Raw genomic sequence first — 16,756 nt, 5'->3', positions numbered from 1 at the left:
TGTGCAGCGGGCCAAAACAGTCCATGCCTGTTGAGTGGAATGGCTTGTCGCCGAGTCGGAGGCGACATGGAGGTAGGTCAGCCATCCGTGGTATGCTGGGCTGCGCGCGCCACTTTCGGCAGTCTAGACAGGTTCGCTGGAAGCGTCGCACCGCCTCTCTTCCTTGAAGTATCCAGTAACAACGTCTGATTTCCGCGAAGACTCTCTCTGCTCCTGCGTGGTGTACATCCTCGTCGTATTTCTTTATAATCAGCTCTGTGACCTTGTGTCGGCTGTTCAATACGATCGGGTACTTAATGTCATCCGGTAAATTGGGGGCTCTCCGCAGGCGACCACCCACTCTGATGAGGGTATGTGTGTCACTCTCGGGGGGCCAGATGAATCAATCTGCTGTCTGATGGGACGGGCTTTCCTCCCTGTAGACAGTCTAGTTCATCGGGGAACGAGTCTCTCTGGGCTCGTTGCAGTAGAAGCAGTTCTGCTTCCTCGTAGTCAGCTGCTGACATATCAGCGGGGGACTTAATCTCTGGGTGGTGCCGCAGGAATGTCCGTTGCTGCGCACTCTCTATGGTAATGCAATCGTCTATGTTGGGGTCTGCGGAGACAACAGTGCTCAATCCACAGAACATGGGTTTCTTATTCTCAGCCTCCTCGTCACTTGCTTCCCTCGGGGTGGGCGTGGGCCAATCTCCTTCCGGGAGCTTGAGGAATGCTGGTCCGTCACTGTAGATGTTATGACGGGTTAAGTCATCTAGGGACATTCCCCGGGTGATGACGTCAGCTGGGTTGTGTTTTGTATCAACATAGCGCCAGTTTGCTTCTCCGGTTAACTCTCCGGTTAACTCTTGAATCTCAGTGACTCTGACTCCCACGAAGACTTTGTATTTGCATGAATCCGATTTGATCCAGGCGAGTACTGTCGTGGAATCTGACCACAGGATTGTTCTATGCACCGGAATGGTGAGCTCACGTTGGATGAGCGTGGCTAGATGCGCTCCTGCGAGGGCTGCGCAGAGCTCTAGACGTGGGATAGACTGTTGCTTGCGTGGGGCTATTCTCGAGCGGGCGAGGATGAATGCTGTGTAGATCTCTCCCCCCTCTTCTTGGGCCCGCAAGTAGGCTACTGATCCGTAGGCGACCTCGGAGGCGTCACTGAAGACGTGTAAATCCATTTTACATGTCTCTGGCCTCACCGTGGGTGGGAAGTAGCTTCGGCGTATATTAACGCCTGGGAGTGAGTGGAGTTCCATCTCCCACTCTCTCCAGGTGGATATAAGATGTGCGGGAATGGGGTCGTCCCAGCCCTGGTCCTTGTCCCACAATGCTCGTACAATCATCTTTGCCCTGGTGGTGTACGGTAGTATACATCCTAACGGGTCATATTGTCGGGCGAGTGTTCTGTACACACTCCGTCTGGTGGTCGGTATTGCCGTCGACCTTCCCTGCTCCGTGGTCAGGGGTTTGTGTCTATAGTGGAGCGAATCTGTTTTGAAGCGCCACACTAGTCCTAGTGTCATCTCTTGGGCTTCTCCTGGGATTGTGGCCATCCAGGTCTCGCTGCTCGCTGCCTTGTCCTCGGAGGAGAGGCTGCGCAGTACGTGCAGATCGCTGCTGGCCCACTGCCTGAGATCAAAGCCGCCTTTGATCAGAGAGGCGCGGAGTTTATGTAGGAGAGCCTCGGCTTCTTCCTGGGTCGAAACGCTTTGTAGACAGTTATCTACGTAGAAGCTGTTCTTCACACTGTGTCGGACCTCTTCGTCCGCTGCTGGGTCCTCTGCGACATGTCTCTGTAGTGCAAATGTAGCACAGCATGGGCTGCATGTAGTTCCGAAAGGGAGGACTTCCCATTGGTAGATGGCTGGGTGCTCATCTCCTGGCCTCTCTCTCCATAGGAACCGCAACAGGGGCTTGTCCTCCTCTACTAATCTCACCTGCAGGAACATCCCTTTGATATCCCCGCTGATAGCCACCTTGTCCTGGCGGAAGCGGAGTAGTACGCCTAGTAGGGAGGGGCCGAGTGTAGGACCGGGCAATAGTTCTTTATTCAGATTTTGGGATCCGATCTGGTAGCTGCAGTTAAACACGATGCGGTCTTTGCCGTTGTGATGAACCTTGTGGTGGGGCACGTACCACGATTCAGTCGTCTGGTCGGCCTCTTTAATGTCAATCTTTGTGACGTGTCCCGCTGTGATGAGCTTCTCAATCTCAGCGCGGTATACACTTTCTTGGGCGGGGTCCTTGGCTAAGCGCCGCTCTGTGTTTAGTAGGTACCGCTCTGTGGCGTCTTTCTTTGCGTGAAAGGTAGGCATCCCTTCCCGCCGCAGGAGTGGCGTGGCGTATCTCAACACGCCGCTGACTGGGACTCTCTTTGTTCCCGTCTCGAGGAGGTTAATGGCGTAGATGTCGTCTTTAGAGCGAATGTCTTTCTTTTCGTTCTTAAAGGGCATTTGTTCTAAGGTCCATAGCCTCTCTACATGCTGCAGGAGTGCGGTGTCTCCCTCTGTGACTCGGGAGTGGAGACAGCTAGTGGCTGTGGTTCGGTTGAGAGATTTGGCGAGTGGGCCTTGGAGAGTCCATCCTAGGCGGGTCTCGACTGCTGCAGGACAGCCTCTGGGTCCGGTATGAACCCGGTCTATCGGGACAATGAGGTCTGCATGGTCGGAGCCTATCAACAGTGTCGGGGTAGCACCGTCTATGAGTGGGATCGGTAGCTTGCGTAGATGTACATATTTCTCCATCAGCTTGGCTACGGGGTATGTGTACCGCGAGAGTCCTATTTCTTGGCTGGTGAAAGCGTCTGTAATCCTGTACCGTCGCTCGGGCTGGCCGCTTGCTGCGATAGAGAATGAGACATTCTCGCCCTTTATCGTTTTCAAATCTCTTCTTATTGTCCGAATTGTCATTTGGTTTTCGCTCCCCCGCAGCCCTAGCTGGGCCGCAGCGGACGCGAGCAGAAGGGTCTTCTCTGACCCGTCATCAAGGACGGCGTAAGTGTCCATGACTTTATTCTGGTAGCTCAATGTCACACGGACTACCTTTAAGAGCACTCTGGCTCCGCTGCTGCTGGCGGGGTCGATGTACATGACGCTTGCTTTGCTGCTTGATGGTGCGGGTGGAGGCCGCCGTCTGTTACTGTCGTGGAGTATGTCCAGATGGGCTTCATCGCACCGACTGCACTTTTTCTTTAAGCGGCATTCGGCTGCCATGTGTGATCGCGCACAGCGAAAACAGCGTCTGTTGGACTTTATCCATTGACTCGCTTCCTCCGCATTCATCTTGGGGAATGAGTCACATTGTGACAGCCAGTGTTCTTTCTCACAGTAGGGGCACACTATCTTCCACTTCTCCTTTCTTGAGGGGGTACTGTGGCTCCTACTGCTGGTCACTGACTCCGATTGGTGCATGACAGTCACCGATCTTCTTCCATCATTTAGTCTCCTGGTTCCTTCTCTGGAGCCAGGGGTGCTCCGTCCGAATGTATCTAGCCGTAAGCTGCTGACTTCTCTCGCCAGGAAGTCGGCTAGATCGAGGAGGTTCGGTTCGGGGCCATTAGGGTCTCGGTGGTCTCTCTGCCGCCTAAAGCGCTCCTGTCGGGCGGGCGGTAGCTTCTCCAAGATCCTCTCTACATTTGAGTTGGCGTATAGTTCATGCCTACCCTTTTCCCTCTGCGCTCCCAGCATCCCTACCAGGGACTGCACTCTGATGGACAGGTCGTCCAGTGCTCGATTGTCTATTGCTGGGGGTAGGCGGTCGATGTGCCTGATCTCCTGGATCACGTAATCCCATATACGTCCATATCTCTGGTCCAACGCTACCAGCACTGCGGTGTATGGGGTCGTGGAAGTGGCGTAGGCGTGCGCTATGTTGTGCGCGCGGGGTACCTTTAAATGCTTCAGTAGTATCGCGTATTTATGGCGTTCATCAATGACATCCACCAACATTGTCTCCAGACACATGCGGAGCTCCGTATACTGGGCCCGGTTCTCCTGGGTGAAGTCTGGTACCATAGGTGTGCCAATGTATGACGCGGATTGTTGATACATCGGCGAGCGTTGGGGGAGAGGCCTCCTAGGCGAGTCTCCTCCTGCTCCTTGGCGTGGGCTGGTACCGGCTGTGTACCATGGCCCGCTGGTCCAGGTGCTGTTCCTCGGTGCGGGTCGTGCGTCGTGCTCACCCGTGAATAGCGTCGGGGGTCTGTAGCGCAGCTCCGCGGGGGTATAGCCTGGGCTGTACTGGACCTCCTGGTCCGGTAGAGTACTGTGCTGTCGTCGGGCGTGGTTCTCCTCCTCTTCCTCTTCGTCTTCCGTTAGGTCATCCAGGGCTTGTAGTCTCTGATTTAGCCTCTCCGCAGTGTATGCTGCTCCTTCCCGGTGGCTGGGTCTCGCTTGGACCGGTTGGGGAAGGGGGTCTGCGGGGGGTATAAACCTCGTCTGTTGGTCAAGTTCAGGGTCGCTTACTCGGCTAGGGGATGCCGCCCTGGAGTGATGTCTAGACGAGTTCCTGGAGCCTCTGGTGGAGGGAGGGGGTGTTGTCCTTCTGATCAGCTGTTCTATTAGTTGCGCTTGTGCTCTGTCGCGCTCGGCTTCGCGCTTGGTGAGATCCGATTCTCTCTGGGCACCGGTGGCGGCGCGCTGGGCGTCGGCCCGGTCTCTTGCCATATTCTCTTCCATCTGAATGCGTCTTATTTCCAGGCGTATGTGCTCTTCTTCGCTCCGTTGCTGTATCTGCAATCGATCGCGTTCACCCTGGAGTCTATCGCGTTCAGTGGAGGCTTTCAGGCTGACGAGGAATGCCTGCTGTAGTGTCCTCTCTGCCTCGCTGGGAGAAGACTGTTGTATAGGGGAGCCGTCCCTTGGGGTACTCCGTGCGGAGTCTTGGAGCTCTATCTCCACGGTGCTCTCCTCATCTTCTTCCATGCCGAGTTCTCTCTCGGTATTGTTGTCTTCCTCCCGGGACTCGTCGGGGACTACTTCTTCGGTATTGGCGGGGTGTAAAGTCATGTCTGGTTCCCCCTGGTCCCCACCGTGAGCTGGGTCAGTTACATTAGAACCCATAGGGGCCTCTATGGTCGGGGTAGCCTGGTCGTTAGGGTTAGACATAATTTTACTTTCTAGTTTTACTGCGTTTACTGTTGGTAGAAGACTAGGTTGTTGACTGACAGCGTAAGCCTCTAGGTACTGAGGGAGCTGTCGTTTGCGCCGCGGGCGTTGTTGGTTAGGAGGATCGTTTCGTGGAGTGTTCATCATAGGCCATTTTAATATTAATAACACTATATTAATATTACACTGATTACCCTCCGGCTCGAAGGACCAATTGTAACTGAGGGGTACAATTCCCTGACTGTATTGTTAGATATGATACTTACTACCACTACCTCTTGTACTTTAGACTCTGGCCACCCAGTACTAGGTATAAATAATTATGATAAACACTCCCACCTGATGAAACGGATCCAACACAAATGTACCAAGTCGAAAGTCTGCGTTTAATAATAATACATAGCAAAAGGTATGTACAACGATCACTTAATTACATTTATGATTTGAAATAGTATGCACTTTTATGGCAAATGAGTATTCGTAGGTAGATCAATATCGAATGTCCAATCTCTGATTGCGCAGGAAGCAAATATACAACCTGGAATATTTAGGGAACAATAGCAATGATACTTGAATGATTATATAGCTGGATACACTAGGGGAAGGTTCCGACTGCTTGTAGGACAGCTGGAGGGGGGGGGGGTAGAGTCTGGCTGTATCCCGTCTGGCCGAGGGTATCCTGGGAGAGCCCACAGTCGTGCGACCCGGTGCCCAGCGATCCTCGATCCACAGATGAAAGCAGTTGGACTCTCTGTGGCCGGCGTCCTCCGGTCCACGATGGAGAGACGTGAGGCGACCTCATCGTGTAGAGCGTCTTCTCACCTGTCGTCCTCTCCGGGGGGGGTATTTCCAACACACCGCAGTGTTGGCCTTTATCCATAGAATAATCAAAGTACTCAAAGCATAATCCAAGCCGGGGAAGGCTAGCCGTCGTCGGTAGAATAATCCAATATACAGGTCCACTCGCTCTTTGGCCTGGAGCTCCTCGGGTGCAGCTTCACGTGGGGTCAACCACCCTGGATAAGCGTCCAGCTGATGCCCGAAACGATGGGGGTGCTGATTACTATAGAACTCTTACCGCACGAGGCACTACATATGAATAGACTATTATTAGCTTAATAGAATACGTCCAACTCGACGATATAGTGCCAAATATGACTATTCAAATATTAATATACACGATGTCTCAATGCCGATACTGGGCCGAATTGGCCTTACTGCCCACACGTGGTTCGCGGGGAGGCTTTTGCGTCTGTCACTCTGTTGGAGGGTAAGGAACTGGACTAAAAGAAAGCTCTACTTTAATAGCGCAGTATATATACGCTGTTGTGAAGGGCCAGATTAAACCGAATATATATATTTATTTATATATATATATTTAATTGTATTTGTATATTCTCTAATATTCCCTGATATCCCTTGTATATTCCTTGTACAATATGCATTGAATATCCATTCTAGCCTACTGAACATCCCATAATAGTCTCCATTCTACTATTGGTCGAGACCTTGGTGCCAGGCTGCCATACCCCTCAGACCCAGTTCAAACGTACCGCTCGACATGTACGAACAAGTCCTAGTTCCGCGTAGGAATTTGGCTACCGCACCACTAATGGGACTATTTGTTCATAGTGCGTATATATACTGCGCTACTAAAGTAGGACTTTCCTTTTCAGTCCAGTTTCTTACCCTCCAATAGAGTCACAGACGTAAAGCCTCCCCGCGATGCCACGTGTGGGAGTAAGGCCAAGTTCGGCCTACCATCGGTATTGAGACATCGTGTATATTAATATTTGAATAGTCATATTTGGCACTATATCGTCGAGTTGGACGTAGTCTATTAAGCTAATAATAGTCTGTTAATATATAGTGCTTCGTGCGGTGAGAATACTACCGTAGTCAGTACCCCATCGTTTCGGGCAGAGAACTGGCTGCTTACCCAGGGTGGTTGACCCTATGTGAAGCTGCACCCGAGGAGCCCCAGAGCCGACGAGCGAGTGGACCTGTATACCGGATTATTCTACCGACGACAGCCCGCCTTCCCAGGCACGGATTATGCTTTGGATACTTTGATTATTCTATGGATAAAGACCCCCGACACTACCGTGTGTTGGAACCCCCCCCCCTGGAGAGGACGCAAGGTGAGGAGACGCTCTGCAAGACGAGGTCTCTCCACATCTCTCCCCCGTGGACCGGAGAGAGCCGGCCCACAAAGAGTCCACCTGCTTTCATCTGTGGTCCAAGGATCGCCGGCGCATTGAACGGCACTACAGTGGGTTCACCTGGGATACCCTTGGCCGGACGAGGCAGCTGGATTCTACCCCCCCCCCCCCTCCTACTCCTGTCGGCTTACAAGCGACCGGATTAACCCCCTCTAGTGTATCCAGCCTATAATCATTAAAGTATCATTGCTGTTATTCCTTAACTATTCCAGGTCGTATATTTACCACCTGCGCCTTCAGAGATTGGACATTATCTATTGATATACCGACGAATACTCCTTGCCATAAAAGTGCATACTATTTCAATTCATAAATGTAATTAAGTGATTAAGTGCTTATTCTACACACCATCGCTGTGTAGGAAATAAAGACCTGTTTCTAATTCGTACATTTGTGTTGGATCCGTTTCATCTGCGTGAGAGTGTTCATGATAATATATTTATGCCGTGTACTGGGTGGCCGAATATTAAGTACAAAGGTAGTGGTAGTAAGTATCATATCTAGTAATACAGTCAGGGAATTGTACCCCTCAGTTACATACGCACTATGAACAAATAGTACCATTAGTGGTGCGGTAGACATATTCCTACGCGGAACTAGGACTTGTCCATACATGTTGAGCGGTACGATTGAACCTGGTCTGAGGGGTATGGCGACCTGGCACCAAGGTCTCGTCCAATGGTAGAATGGAGACTATTATGGGATGTTCAGTAGACTAGAAGGGATATTCAATGCATATTGTACAAGGAATATACAAGGGATATCAGGGGATATACAAATACAATTAAATATATATATATAAATAAATATATATATTCGGTTTAATCTGATCCTTCAGAACAGTTAGTGTGTAACCTCTGTCTCCTCACAGCATGGACGGCTTCAGGCTGGTGAAGGGTTAGTGTTAGTGTGTAACCTCTGTCTCACCACAACATGGACGGCTTCAGGCTGGTGAAGGGTTAGTGTTAGTGTGTAACCTCTGTCTCCTCACAACATGGACGGCTTCAGGCTGGTGAAAGGTTAGTGTTGGTGTTAGTGTGTAACCTCTGTCTCCTCACAACATGGACGGCTTCAGGCTGGTGAAGGGTTAGTGTTAGTGTGTAACCTCTGTCTCACCACAACATGGACGGCTTCAGGCTGGTGAAGGGTTAGTGTTAGTGTGTAACCTCTGTCTCACCACAACATGGACGGCTTCAGGCTGGTGAAGGGTTAGTGTTAGTGTGTAACCTCTGTCTCACCACAACATGGACGGCTTCAGGCTGGTGAAGGGTTAGTGTTAGTGTGTAACCTCTGTCTCCTCACAGCATGGACGGCTTCAGGCTGGTGAAGGGTTAGTGTTAGTGTGTAACCTCTGTCTCCTCACAGCATGGACGGCTTCAGGCTGGTGAAGCTGAATGAGGTCATCAGACAAGTGGACATCGTCATCACCTGCACAGGTACAGGAGTCACTGTCCTCTCCTTCTTTCTCTCACTCCCTCTCTGGCTTTCTTTCTGTTCCTATCTGTCTGTCTCTCTCTTTTGTATCACTCTTTTTCACCCCCACCCACTTCTCTTTCTTCATCACAGAAGGAAAGCTACTCACTGACACATACATACACACTGTTGCGAGGTTCGCTTTCAAACTCCTCAAAAACCTTTAACCTCTTAAAAGGCGGGCAGAAAAGTGGCAATTTTTTAACTTGAACTTGAGGACTGCATACTTTTTTTGCTCATAGCACATGCCTGGTCTCTTTTGAAAAATAACATTCTGAAGTTTCTGACAATAAAGATAATTCACTTTTAGTGCTAATGAAATAGAGAAACATAGGTCTGAACTTGAGTTGTAGAAAAACTTTGTTACTCATGTTTTTCTTTTTGTATTTTATTTTATTATTTTTTAAACAAACATATAAACAAACATGACAACACACGATAAGATATACAAGCATTAATTGTCAGGGCACATCCAATGAGATCACATTTTAGTTAGTTGTCTTATATAAGATATACCCCTAATACCTGTTATCTAAAAAAAAACTACACACATATGCTCATGTTTTTCTGTAGTAGTTGCAATATCGAGCAGTAATATATCCAGAAAAATTGGTATGAGCTGGAAAACACCCTGGGTCCATAGCCTGAAGTGATTTTGGTCAACAACAAAAAAAACTGCAGGTTTCAGATTCTCATTGATTCTCATTCATTCAGTGTTTTTTTCTCTTCCTGTTTTCGCTCGTGACTTTTCACCTAGATCGCTGATTCGCTCATCCCCACTTGGGGTATCATTGGAAAGCCAGACTCATTGGTTACAACCCTGTAACCAATACAATAATTGCAATAATTTTCGAGATCGCCAAATGATTGATGGAGCTAACGGAACGTAGACCAAATCTGTCCACATTTTTATAGGATTCTATCGCATTTTCATAACAATAGCGAATATTACTTACCCTGCGCGTTTTCATTGAGGTTTCTTACAAATTAACGATGCTTTATGTTGTCATTTATATGCCGAATATCATTAAAATCTTAAATTGTACCATATGTCCCCCTTTAGACAACATATGTAACGCTACCAGCGCACTTTTGTTAAGATAATTAGTTTACCATTTGCGGTCGCTATACTGAGGTCGCAGTAATAGTTTACCGCTGTTCAGATCACGTCGAAGAATAGACTCATCCCTGTGACCTGTGCTAAGGGTCTTGGGAAATGTATTGTTGTAGTTTTCAACATTTTCACCTTTTAATTTTAAACCAATGCTGCCATCTACTGACAACAGAAAGTGTTGTCTATCGTCACCTTGAGAGGCACTTCCGTATACACCGTCGCCAAAACCCATTCTAGAGATTCCCACTTTTTACTGGGAATGGGGCGTGGCCGTATTTGGTCCCAGACAATAAGAGTGGCTGCGATTGGTCACTGTGACGTTAGAGCCTCGGAGAGTCGGGGGTGGTAATAATAAAATAAAAATAAAAAGCTCTGCCGTGTATTTTGGCGCACGCCTCACATGTAACTCGAGAACTGCTGCACGGAAATGGCAATCGACAGGCAACAAATAGGGCTTTAATTCGATATATATATAGTATTAGAAAATATGCACACCCGAGCCGCTAGATGTCGCCAAAGTGGCGTGTCGCGCCGGTGGGTAAATCGTCCTCAAGAGGGGCCGGGCTGTTGCAACAAAGGTGATCATATTTACAAAAAGGAGAAAAACGAAATAATATAAATATACTAAAAAACTAACTAAATAGACAATATTTTTGCTACACAAGGAGTTCCTCAATAACTCTGGCTTCCAAAAAGAAAAATATAAAATTTTATCATTTTCAAGAGCAGATTGCAGTTACCTTCTCTGTAAGCCAAGTGACGACTGACATCCTTGGGCCAAGGAGGCCACTTCGTTAGTGGCACTCCGGGATAATCAGCTGAGATTTTGGGGTATTTACTCTGCTTGATGGCTTTTTGTAGGAACAGAATGTTATGATAAAAGCATCAGCTAAATGACCAAATAAAACGGCCACAAACGGCTGACCCTGTGCTCGGACAATGTTCTGGTGATGCAATCCAAGGCCAGCGGGGGTTACATGTGCTTTCACAAAAGTAGTGGACTTAACCACTCCACCATCTCTCAGTACATATAGATAGACTGAGCCCCTCCCCCACCACCTCTCAGTACATATAGATAGGATGGAATATCTATATATTTATATACAGGGATATATATATGGCAGGTATTATTGATGTATGTTCACAATCTCTCTCTCTCCCCATCTCTCCATCCTTCCCTCTTCCTCTCTCACCCTCCAGGTAATAAGAACGTGGTGTTGAGAGAGTACCTTGACCGTATGAAGAACGGCTGCATTGTCTGCAACATGGGACACTCCAACACAGAGATCGACGTGGTCAGTTAAATTACTAATGAATAGCGTGTTAATAAAACAAGTTCAATAATTATTAGTTAAATGACTAATTGATCAACATATTAAATAAGCCCGATCGGTCCGGTACGAGAATGACATAAATCCATCTCTACAGAATGTATGAATTAATGTTGCGTTTTTTTTTCAAGTGTAGCAAAGAGTAAAAACGGCAATCAAAGTGTATATTTTCAGCACTGTTTGTTTACCAATGATTTTAAGTGTTATTATTCTGTGTATTCCATCGGAAACCGGCGGATATAGACGCGAGGAAATTGTCATTCGTGTTTGTAGTCCTATGAAAGAGGAGACCCAGGGCTTTTGGTTGGCTTTAGAATTTCATAAAACTACACTACCCAGCTCACACCAGCCCCTGTCAAACTTCTGACGTGAAAATAATGTTTTTGCGTTATTTTCGGGATCATATCACGGGTCGAACAACGTTATTGCCATAAAATACAATGTAGTTTGTTTCTTTACCTTTCTGTGAACGTCTAGAAAAAAAACGCCTCTCAATCTGATGAAAAATGGCGGAGCATTTTTTATTATAGAAAATTAACTACTTACAGTAGATTTCATTCACAGTCTTTGCTGCTCTGAAACGGGTGCCTGGTGGTACTAAATCCAGATTTAACTCTGCCATTGGAAAGAGATTTGGTCCGATCCATTATTTATAGGCCTGATATTCTATATTAAAATTGCATGTGTCTGGATGGCAAAATTCAGTACTGTGTCTACAAAAAACATTGTAAATCATCTGCCCTTTATTAATTTGCTTCGATTTTCTGTACACTTGATCTCAAGAAGGTGCTGAATGATCTCAGTGGCAATTTTTCATGTCTGGTCATTCTTAGCATGGTGTTATTCACCATCAAAGATGGGGGAAAGAAATTAGAATAATAATGGATATTCTCCTTTGGTTCATTACAATTTACTCAAGCCTAGTAACAGACACATACATTCCCTGAGGTCCATAGATATATTTGAGGTTTCCAATTTTTTCAAAGTTTATGAACAAGCCACAATTTTGTACATGCATGTTTTTCACTTGCACATATATTTTAGTTTTATTTTATTTACATACATATACAAATAAAACATTCGCACAACATTTACCTAAAGCAGTTTGCAAAAAAAACATGTTGGGGAGGGGACAGGAGTAAAAACATCTTGTTTTTTTTTACTCGTGTGCATTGCAATGATCTTTTAACCCTTTCACTGCCACACGACAGAAGGTTAGCCCTTTATATGATAATATAATATATAGCTAATGATGCTAATGATGGAGCATCGCCGTCGGTTGTGTGATAGTAAAGGGCTAACCTTCTGTATTGTCACAGTGAAAGGGTTAACCGGCTGTCGTGTGGCAGTGAAAGGGTTCATTTGAATTATATTTATTTGGCAATTTATTTTTCTTTTGGGATTGTTGTTGTTCTCCAGGCGAGTCTGCGGACCCCCGAGCTGACCTGGGAGAGGGTCCGCTCTCAGGTGGACCACGTCATCTGGCCTGATGGCAAGAGGATCGTCCTGCTGGCAGAGGTGCAGCACACACACGCACACACACACATACATGTACACACGCACATACACAACATGCACACGCACACTCATACATGCAGATGCACGCACACACGCATACATACACACGCATACATACACACACACACACACACACACACACATACACACACATACATACACACACACATACATGCACACACACATGCACACACACACCTAGGGCTGGGCGATTAATCGATATTAACACATTGGACGCCAACAACGTGATAACACGTTATTGCCCGCCATGCGTTGTGCGCCAACAACGTGTTAACACGTTTTTGGGATCAATATTTCAGCTTCCACTGGTCTGATACCAGTCCGATATCAGGCAAAAATAGAAGATCGGAGTATTTCCCCCGATACTAAGATCCGACACCAAGAAACACGTCTACATTTACATTTAACGTCTAACGTGCCAGAAATCAAAGCAAAGTGACCTTATTTGCTGATTTTTTTTTACACAGTAACGCTGTCTAATAGAGAAACATTAGTAGAGAAGTATTATATCAATATATTTTGCCCAATGACCCCAATATAACAGTCCAAGTCTATACTGTTCATTAAAAGTAATAGATCTGATCGATACTCTACAGGCTGGGTATCTATCAGGACTGAAAAGGTGGGATTGGTGCGTCTGCACTCTTTATGAATGATATGTGATGTTGGTTTCACCCGTCTGTCTCCAGGGCCGTCTGCACTCTTTATGAATGATATGTCATGGCGGCTAGGTGGCGCAGTGGGCAAGGTGCTCGCCACCAACGCAGGAGATGCTGGGTTCTAGCCCAGCTCTCGGCGTTGCTACCAGCTTGGCTGGTCGTTCATACTAATACAATTGGCAGTGTTAGGGGTGGGAAGCTGGTGGGTGGGGATCGGACGTTGTGGACAGCGACTCCTACAGGTCGGTTGGTGCGCCTGCGCAGTAGAATCAGGAAGCGACGGGGGCGGTGTGTCCCTCCCACGCAGACCCTCGCCGCTGAGAGATCGCGCTGTGCAGGTGAAAAGATGCGACGGCTGCCTCCTCGGGTACCAGAGGGGACACGTGATGCAAGGCTTGGTCCACATTGCAGCCGACCAGTGGGAGGCATGGCCTAACAACGTTCGAGACAGGGGAGGGTAGAATTGGACAATGCGAAATTGGGGAAGGGAGAAAAATAGAAAAATGGGGAGAAAAAGTAGATAAAAATAAAATAATTGATATGTGATGTTGGTTTCAACCGTCTGTCTCTGCAGGGCCGTCTGCTGAACCTCAGCTGCTCCACTGTGCCCACCTTCGTGCTCTCCATCACGGCCACCACCCAGGTAATGACTAGGCTGGCACCGGTCCAATATTGATATCGGATATCCACCCCGATATGACTAAAATAGCTAGATCGGGTATCGGAGAATTTTTTATATCCTTTTTTCAATAAATTGTATTACAAAAAATATATATGTGTACAGATGATGCATTTACATTTATATGTGTTTATTTGTTACATTTAGTTTCACTAAGTTAGGAAAGTAATGTTTTAAGTCAAGCCTGATGTTGCCTTGCACAAAAGAATGATCCCCATCTCTTCCGCACAGTGAGGCACACAGTTTATTAATTGAACAATGGGTATCGGATCGGTACTCGGTATCGGCCGATACCCAAAGCCCAGGTATCTGTATCGGGACTGAAAAAGTGGGATCGGTGCAGCCCTACTAGTGATGACCCTCTGACCAACTGCCTCTAGTAATGACCCTCTGACCAACTGTCTCTAGTAATGACCCTCTGACCAACTGTCTCTAGTAATGACCCTCTGACCAACTGCCTCTAGTAATGTCTCTGTGCTGAGACCGGTTTCAGTGGTGAAATCTATTTACTGCTCAGTTGCTGAGAACATTTAGAAAATATAGGCACAAACCAATACTGTCAACCAGAAGGCCCACCACAGACACAATCAGCCAGTACTGTCCAACCAGAAGGCCCACCACAGACACAATCAGTACTGTCAACCAGAAGGCCCACCACAGACACAATCAGCCAATACTGTCCAACCAGAAGGCCTGCCACAGACACAATCAGCCAATACTGTCCAACCAGAAGGCCCACCACAGACACAACCAGTACTGTCAACCAGAAGGCCTGCCACAGACACAATCAGTACTGTCAACCAGAAGGCCCACCACAGACACAACCAGTACTGTCAACCAGAAGGCCTGCCACAGACACAATCAGTACTGTCAACCAGAAGGCCCACCACAGACACAATCAGTAGTGTCAACCAGAAGGCCTGCCACAGACACAATCAGTACTGTCAACCAGAAGGCCACAGACACAATCAGCCAGTACTGTCCAACCAGAAGGCCTGCCACAGACACAATCAGCCAATACTGTCCAACCAGAAGGCCACAGACACAATCAGTACTGTCAACCAGAAGGCCTGCCACAGACACAATCAGCCAGTACTGTCAACCAGAAGGCCCACCACAGACACAATCAGCCAATACTGTCAACCAGAAGGCCCACCACAGACGCAATCAGCCAGTACTGTCCAACCATAAGGCCTGCCACAGACACAATCAGCCAGTACTGTCCAACCAGAGGGCCACAGACACAATCAGCCAGTACTGTCCAACCAGAAGGCCCACCACAGACACAATCAGCCAGTACTGTCCAACCAGAAGGCCACAGACACAATCAGCCAATACTGTCCAACCAGAAGGCCACAGACACAATCAGTACTGTCAACCAGAAGGCCCACCACAGACACAATCAGCCAGTACTGTCAACCAGAAGGCCCACCACAGACACAATCAGCCAGTACTGTCAACCAGAAGGCCCACCACAGACACAATCAGCCAGTACTGTCCAACCATAAGGCCTGCCACAGACACAATCAGCCAGTACTGTCCAACCAGAAGGCCACAGACACAATCAGCCAGTACTGTCCAACCAGAAGGCCCACCACAGACACAATCAGCCAGTACTGTCCAACCAGAAGGCCACAGACACAATCAGTACTGTCAACCAGAAGGCCTGCCACAGACACAATCAACCAGTACTGTCAACCAGAAGGCCCACCACAGACACAATCAGTACTGTCAACCAGAAGGCCCACCACAGACACAATCAGTAGTGTCAACCAGAAGGCCTGCCACAGACACAATCAGTACTGTCAACCAGAAGGCCACAGACACAATCAGCCAGTACTGTCCAACCAGAAGGCCACAGACACAATCAGCCAATACTGTCCAACCAGAAGGCCACAGACACAATCAGTACTGTCAACCAGAAGGCCTGCCACAGACACAATCAGCCAATACTGTCAACCAGAAGGCCCACCACAGACACAATCAGCCAGTACTGTCCAACCATAAGGCCTGCCACAGACACAATCAGCCAGTACTGTCCAACCAGAAGGCCACAGACACAATCAGCCAGTACTGTCCAACCAGAAGGCCCACCACAGACACAATCAGCCAGTACTGTCCAACCAGAAGGCCACAGACACAATCAGCCAATACTGTCCAACCAGAAGGCCACAGACACAATCAGTACTGTCAACCAGAAGGCCTGCCACAGACACAATCAACCAGTACTGGCAACCAGAAGGCCCACCACAGACACAATCAGCCAGTACTGTCCAACCATAAGGCCTGCCACAGACACAATCAGCCAGTACTGTCCAACCAGAAGGCCTGCCACAGACACAATCAGTACTGTCAACCAGAAGGCCCACCACAGACACAATCAGCCAGTACTGTCCAACCAGAAGGCCCACCACAGACACAATCAGCCAGTACTGTCAACCAGAAGGCCTGCCACAGACACAATCAGTACTGTCCAACCAGAAGGCCCACCACAGACACAATCAATCAGTACTGTCCAACCAGAAGGCCTGCCACATACACAATCAGTACTGTCCAACCAGAAGGCCCACCACAGACACAACCAGTACTGTCAAACCAGAAGGCCCACCACAGACGCAATCAATCAGTACTGTCCAACCA

General features: G+C 48.0%; 1 protein-coding gene across 3 annotated transcripts in view; it reads left to right on the top strand.

Annotated features, from left to right (window-relative positions):
• Positions 1–16,756, top strand: part of LOC311242692 (putative adenosylhomocysteinase 3) — a gene marked incomplete at its 3' end in the record, with an annotated part of 150,191 nt that overhangs the window by 113,932 nt on the left and 19,503 nt on the right. For all 3 annotated transcript variants that reach the window (XM_084331694.1, XM_084331696.1, XM_084331695.1), the window contains 4 exons: positions 8,687–8,757; positions 11,109–11,203; positions 12,659–12,757; positions 14,012–14,080. In XM_084331694.1, coding sequence (XP_084187820.1) covers positions 8,687–8,757; positions 11,109–11,203; positions 12,659–12,757; positions 14,012–14,080 — 334 coding nt within the window. The remainder of the gene's footprint in view (positions 1–8,686; positions 8,758–11,108; positions 11,204–12,658; positions 12,758–14,011; positions 14,081–16,756) is intronic.

The sequence above is a fragment of the Notolepis coatsorum genome, assembly GCF_963971535.1.
Source record: "Notolepis coatsorum genome assembly, chromosome: 1".
Lineage (NCBI taxonomy): Eukaryota > Metazoa > Chordata > Actinopteri > Aulopiformes > Paralepididae > Notolepis > Notolepis coatsorum.
Note: the sequence above shows the minus strand (reverse complement) of the source record. Positions and strands in the feature narration are given on the sequence as shown.